This window comes from Anarrhichthys ocellatus, unplaced genomic scaffold (genome assembly GCF_004355925.1).
Source record: "Anarrhichthys ocellatus isolate YVR2014 unplaced genomic scaffold, GSC_Weel_1.0 scaffold41, whole genome shotgun sequence".
Lineage (NCBI taxonomy): Eukaryota > Metazoa > Chordata > Actinopteri > Perciformes > Anarhichadidae > Anarrhichthys > Anarrhichthys ocellatus.
The window spans coordinates 382,680-389,437 of NW_022280071.1; the positions used below are offsets into that span (position 1 = coordinate 382,680).

A 6,758-nucleotide genomic window follows, 5' to 3' on the forward strand; every position below is an offset into this window, starting at 1 on the left:
AAGATGTGATAAACCACAGTTAATTTATGTTTTAACAGGGGGGGGGGGCAATCACTTTTTCACACAGGGCCATGTAGGTTTGGATTTTTTCCCCCCCTTAATAATAAAAACCTTCATTTAAAAACTGCATTTTGCGTTTACTTGTGTTATCTTTGTCTAATATTTAAATTTGTTTGATGATCTGAAACATTTAAGTGTGACAAACATGCAAAAAAATAAGAAATCAGGAAGGGGGCAAACACTTTTTCACACAACTGTATATATATATCATTTTTTGGAGAATTTAAAAAGAATTGTGATATTTATGTTATGAAGACTTTAATATGCTAATCGTATAATTCAAAGATGCACTTATCAGTATATTATAATAAAAATGGATTACCTGATGACACTTTGTGTATAGTGCTCTACTGGGCCGTTCATCATTTTTTCCGCTGATCGATAATCACTTTCGACCCTCAACTTTACTATTTTGATTCACTCTCACTGCTCCATCGAGGTGGTTTCCATGAGCAGCAGGCTCTGATGAAATCACTGGACTATATACTGGCTGTGGATCACTCACTCAAATTGCATGAGCCTTTGTATTTGGCTTCTGTGTGTAGAAAAACTACACAGCAGTTCAGTTCTGCTCAGATGAACACCTCCTACACCACATTACATACATTTGACAGAGGCTTGCTACTGGTAGAAATAAACGGCTAAAGGAGTCACCTGTTATGAAGGAGTAGGTACAGTTGGAGTCGTCCCTCACCAAGGGGAAGAAGGCCTTCCATGACACAAATGTGCTGAAAAGTAATGTCTCAATTACCTGGAGAGTCGATGGGAGATGAAACATGACGGACAAGAATCAGAATTTCATTTTAGTAACAGAGCAAAAAGCCTCTGCAACAACATTAAGACATGATGTAACAGGAGGATCTGGACATGCTTACCACAACTACTAAGACTCTCACAACTACCATTACTGCCACCAGTGTAATTAGAGAAAGCAATGCAACGTATACTTACATGAATGCAAAGAATATTATATGTTTAATCAAAACCACTGGCATGTATTGGTCTAGCCAATGTCTTGTTTATGTGTGTGTGCTCACCCAGTCTAGGTCCTTGAGGGACTGAGTGTGTGGGGGTCCTCCCTGCCACCAACTGAAGCCCAGAGAGGAGACGATGTCTGTCACCTTCCCCACCACCTTCAGCAGGGCCTGCTTCGCCTGCTCTGCTCCGTCCTCTGACCCTGGAACAGTAAGAGAAGTCTTCAGGAGAGGAAAGGCTTCCAGTACACCAATGGATTACCATACGGAGCCAACCGAGCACAGGCCCAAAATGTCAGGGGCCCCCCTGGTCTTTACCTACAAAATGTCACTCAAAGAGACACGTACAAACCAGGAAGACACACAACATGACCACAAAGAGACACAGAATGACCACAAAGAGACTCGGAACAACTACAAAGAGACCCACTACGACTACAGCTGTACAATTAAGGTAAGGATTCCTGTCCAAAATTGAATCACACCTTCTAATAAGGATGTTTTCAATTTATCCATAGTGAACAATTAAACAGCAACAGCGGATGTTATTAATGGACAAATGGGGCGTTGCTTTAAATGTTGCCATCACAAGAAACTGGCAAGAAACTGTAGGACGCCATAATCCCCCTTTGGTGGTCGGACATGGTAGAAGTTTGCCAGAAATCTCCTTAGGTTTATGCAACAAACATCCTTTGTTCGGTTTAGGAAAATACCATGGTTTGGGTTCAAATGAACTCTTTCTGGGAGAAAGCCCTGAAGGCAATAATTTCCCATCTGCGGATGGTCCAATGTATCTTAAAGGAGATAAGAAAGGAAGCATTGAAGCACCCTTTCCTTATCATTTAGACACATTTGACCAGCTCTCATCAGCTCTATCAGAACAATGTGAACATGTTAGGCTACTTTGTGTGGCTTAAAGATGTACTGTAAATATAAATGTTAAATAAAAGACTACAGAATGAATTCTGCAAATTTATTTGGCGACCCCAATAAGATTTCTTGCGACCCACCAGTGGGTCCCGACCCAGTCTTTGAGAATGACTAGATAAGACAATTTTTAGCTGACACGAAAGGTTCCTGGACTGAGTCCTTCCAATGAATGACTTTGTCTCTAGTCCCCCAGCCTGTTTACACTTCTGGCTCAGATTGAAATATTTGAAATATAGAAAACGCTATTGGCTGGATTGACATGAAATTAGATACAGGCATTCATGTTCCCCCTCGGATAAAAAATGTAATCATCTTGCACCACGATCGGGTCAAAAGTAGTGCTTTGGTTTATACCTGCAAAACTGATAACTTTTCCCATCATCCTCAGCTGCAATTTGTGTTTACCTCCAATTAGCAAATGTTAGCATGCTACCTCGCTCAACCAAAACTGTGAACAGGGCGAACGTCATACTTGCTAAACACAAGGAAAATTGTCATGAGAATGTTAGCATGTTTGAAAAGTTCAGTTTCGTAGAGCCGCTAGCATGACGCAAGTCTCTGAGGCTTGTTATAATACTGGTTAGGTTCTAAATCTAATGTATAATAAAATCATATTTATCTATTTGTACAATTGGCTCCATAAAATTTGAAGTGGTGTAATGAACTTTGCAGCCATGATACAGTACATTGCCACGCTCATTACATTGGCAGTTTGAAATGGTGAAGCCTCTCAGTGACACTGGTACAAAACCCATTGCATATAATTATCAATATGGTGTCTGTCTCTATTAGCAGAGAAGAGAGCTAAAGGATGCGTAACTCAACTTACCCACATTCCCCACTATAGTAGTGAGGTTATCCTTTGTGCTGGGAGAGACGAATGATTGGAGCCTCTCCAGACGGCTGCTGTCCCTGGAGATCACTGCGACTTTGAACCCTTCAGACACGAGACACACATTACACACTAGATTAATCCATTGTGCAGACAGACAAAACCAGCACCTTTAACACATATAGAGTAGGACTAATCCCTCTCACATGAAAATGAAGATTCACTAACAGGCCTGCATTGTCTAAATCTGTTTATCAAAGCCATCAGAGGGATGAACGTGACAGAGCGGCAGATGGTAACTTTCTGCTCAAAGCAAGCAGCAAAGCTATGGGTGTGCAATGTGAATCCAAAATCCAGAGCACTCTCATCACAGCATGCTGCACTGTCTGGGTTCATGCTTAGTGCAGAGGCAGCAGAGCACAGCGAATAAGCCAAATAGATTGAAGCTTTTGGGACTGAAACAGACTCTAAACAGGGATGAAGAGCCGAAATAACACTCTTCATTTTCTTTAAAAATGAATTTAAAGAAAGTTGATGATGATGCAGATAGTCTGAAATCAGAGCTCAGATTAATGTCAGTGTATGGGACTTCGTTGATCAAACCACTGGCAGTAACATCCAACATGTGACGAAAACCAAAAGGCACGAGTCATAAAGTCACAACACACAATTAAAACACATATTTAACGTTATTTAAAGGTTAGTGTTTTGACAATCCAGCCGGCATACTGCGCACGCAAATGTACATCACAGCAAATACCTCATTATTGTATCTGTCAGTGCAGCGCTTGGAGACAAACTCGAAAATGTACAACTTTACGCACGCGGACGCGCCTTCAACATCAGATTAATAGTCAGTCATTTAACAATTCAAAGCCAGGGAATGTTCATGAAGTACCAAAATGCTCAAAGAAACGTCTTTTCTGCACTTTATCATGATGGAATGCCCCCCTGCGTAAAATCCACAAGACAGTCACCCGTGCGTAAACACTATTTGGAAAGACAAATTAATTTGGATGCCAGAGTTAACATAGAAAATGTTATGTCTTCATCTTTCTTCAAAGAGTATATTGAGAACATGTCCGATCTCCGAGTAGTAGAGAAAGCTTAGTGTCTCCAAGTGGAACGCTTACCTTTGTCCAGCAGTGCTTTAACTATCCCAGAGCCCACCGTGCCCGCTCCTCCGAGAACCAACACAACCCTGTCCGAGTTTGACATGTCGGCTGCCGCTGCACAGGCCTGCTGGGGGATAGAAGATAACTCTCTTGTGTGTGCGCTGAAAGTGAAGCTGCTGTCTTGTGCAGAGCACCTTGGCCGACCCGGGATGCTTTAAACTAAACTCAGGGGCCACAGTCCCCGCCCTACTATTAGTGTCACTGAGGCCACGCCTCGATAAAAGTGGCTCATTGCTGTCTTCACCCCGGCACAGTGTGTGTTTACTTTCTTATTAAAACTGACAACAACAACAAGGCAATCGGTTCACGTGAAGGCCAGCAGGGCGCTTAAGAGAGGAAATGCTGCCATCTAGTAGAAGATACGCGGTACGACAATGTAAGAAGATATAAGCTCTACACGGGAAGATTGGTGATTTGTATCCATTAATTTCGCAACGACATTTCTAGTTACCGTCTATTTTACCGTCATCTCGTTTTCAATGTAGTTTTGATCCAGAGTTTTAAGGTGAAAATGTTCTTTTCACCGCTAAACTCCTTGGCCGGCCCGCCCCGATGCTCATACCATGCGCACCCGTCTGAAACTGGGTAAATTCATGCCACGTGACAATGTTTACCTTATAGTCGACAATCAAGCAGCTATCAGCTGCACGGCGGCCCGGAGATGCTTTAGTTACCAGGTTCGCTGATAAACATCTGAATAAGTGCCGTACACAGGTGAGATTGTGTGTATCTAACGGTTATGTTTCAATCTAAATTATACTTGGATCAAACTTTCAGCCGTAGCTGCGAGTTAACGTTAGCTTAGCCACAACACGAGAAATTGAGATCTCGTCCGTAATTCTAGTAACTCAATGTTGCCTTGCGAATCGACTAAAGATCATACCGTCTAACACCCAAGCCACAACGACACCTTCATCATCGAGAGTCGCTTTTTTAATTCGGTATACGTCTAAAACAACACGAAACTCTTCTTATGAAATTTGGACTTTTCTGAGGAAATTTGATGCTGCTTCCTGGGTCTTTCCCCACAAATGAAACACGTCTGTTTGCGGTAGAAAGCTGTCTGTCCCAATTCTAAAAGTCAACTTTTCGTTGGTTGGTGGTTTGAATGTGAATGTAGAGTTTTTAATAGGCTCAGACGGAATTTGCTGTACATTTCTCGCCACTTAAAAAAAAAAAAAACGCAACAGAAAGGTAACCGAACGTAGCAAAACTAGCTAGTCGGTCAGTAATGCTAACGTCAAACTGATGTACTGACTATTGTTTGTGTCTGACGGGTGGTGTCACACATGAACGGCCGGTTTTGGACTGATGGCTAACTTAAAACAGCGTCGATAAACACCTTAGTTGGCTCATTACGAAAGTAGCTTTACCAGTAAATATTTTCTTTCCCTGAAACCAAGTTTCACTTTCAGTTGATGAACTTTCCTGAACTCCTTTTAGAACAACCTGATTCTTCCAAGGCGGAGGGCCCCTGACGAGTCATTTACCAGTGCTGTCTAAATATAAATTATGTAGAAACTGTTGCCATAGTTTTCGTTATTCATTTCAGTGTCCCATGTGAATGGAAGAGATGAGCGTCTCAAAGCAGAGAGCCAGAGATCTCGTGCCGGCCTACGGTCACAGTTTGGAGCAGCAAATTGTGGGACGAGGCTCCAACCTGGTGTGTAGAGACGAGGAGCTGTGGACGCGGGTGGAGGGCCTGCTGAAGGACGGGGATGCTCAGGAGACACACTGCCTGGGTCTGGATCCACTGAGGGTGATGGAGGAGTCCCTCGCGGCGGCGGCAGCATCGACGACAGCAGCCGGCGCTGGGCGAGTCAGAACCAGAGGAGGGCTGCAAGGCCTGGCTAAAGCTTTTGAGGTCCTGGAGCAAGCGGCCCTGAACCTGTACCTCGGCCCCTGGAGGGATGAGTACAAAGTAGTCAAGGTTGGCTGAAAAAAAGGAGGCGAAACAATGGAGTCGTGTCGAATTTCTGATTTTAATTCTAGTTAATAGTTTGACTTTTTTCTCAAAGTATCGCACACAATGTCTCATCAACTCCACAAATATCACATATTATTTAAAAGTGCAATATTTTTCAACCGTGACGAGAATAACATCCTGTATTATTTTTTTAATGGCAGGACAAAATACCCCTTTTTTTCTTGTCTTTCGTGTCCCAGATGTACTCCGGTATGTTCACCCACTTCATCAAACCGGTGATGTCGATGCCACAGATTGAGAAACTGTTTGGCCTGCTGGGATACCGGCCCAGCTCGTCTCGGCACGAGCAGCTCCGTCTCCAGTCGCCCCGCGTTGGTCCTGCCTCTCTGGATGACCTCCTCTGCTTGTCGTGTGCCTTCTTCCTGGCCCGCTGCGAGTGTTTCCTCCTTCGTACGGCTCTGGGGAAGCACGCTGGCGAGGCCCAGTGGGAGCTGAGTGTGGTGAGGGAGAGGCAGAGAGGAAACTGCTTACAGGTATGTCTGCCCGGTATTTAGCAAATCAATCCATCATTAACGGGGTCACGTGCACGTGAATCACTTGTTTTGTGGCGATGGGATGCCTTCCTCTTTTGCAGCCCCACTATTCAATCCAACTGGTGGGTCAGCCATTACAAACACATGCTGTGCTGCTAAACATTGTTTTCTTTTTCTAATGGAGATCCCAACGTTTCCACAGATGCCAAATAAATTAGGCAGATTTTCGAGAAATGTGCGTAAAATAAAGCTCTAGACATGCCAAATATTTTGAATTGAGGATTGTGTGTGTGTGTGTGTGTGTGTGTGTGTGTGTGTGTGTGTGTG

General features: G+C 43.5%; 2 protein-coding genes across 2 annotated transcripts in view; one reads left to right on the top strand and one right to left on the bottom strand.

The window, feature by feature from the left end:
* LOC116394858 (uncharacterized) overlaps nucleotides 1-4,184 on the bottom strand; it is an 11,333-nt gene extending 7,149 nt beyond the window's left edge. The window contains exons 1-4 of the mRNA XM_031868211.1: nucleotides 3,930-4,184; nucleotides 2,794-2,901; nucleotides 1,098-1,237; nucleotides 715-811 (exon numbers count right to left, since the gene is read on the bottom strand). Coding sequence (XP_031724071.1) covers nucleotides 715-811; nucleotides 1,098-1,237; nucleotides 2,794-2,901; nucleotides 3,930-4,014 — 430 coding nt within the window. The 5' untranslated portion in view covers nucleotides 4,015-4,184. The remainder of the gene's footprint in view (nucleotides 1-714; nucleotides 812-1,097; nucleotides 1,238-2,793; nucleotides 2,902-3,929) is intronic.
* Nucleotides 4,185-4,558: 374 nt separating this feature from the next.
* spata2l (spermatogenesis associated 2-like) overlaps nucleotides 4,559-6,758 on the top strand; it is a 4,279-nt gene continuing 2,079 nt past the window's right edge. Inside the window, exons 1-3 of the mRNA XM_031868210.1 lie at nucleotides 4,559-4,685; nucleotides 5,524-5,901; nucleotides 6,138-6,431. Coding sequence (XP_031724070.1) covers nucleotides 5,536-5,901; nucleotides 6,138-6,431 — 660 coding nt within the window. The 5' untranslated portion in view covers nucleotides 4,559-4,685; nucleotides 5,524-5,535. The remainder of the gene's footprint in view (nucleotides 4,686-5,523; nucleotides 5,902-6,137; nucleotides 6,432-6,758) is intronic.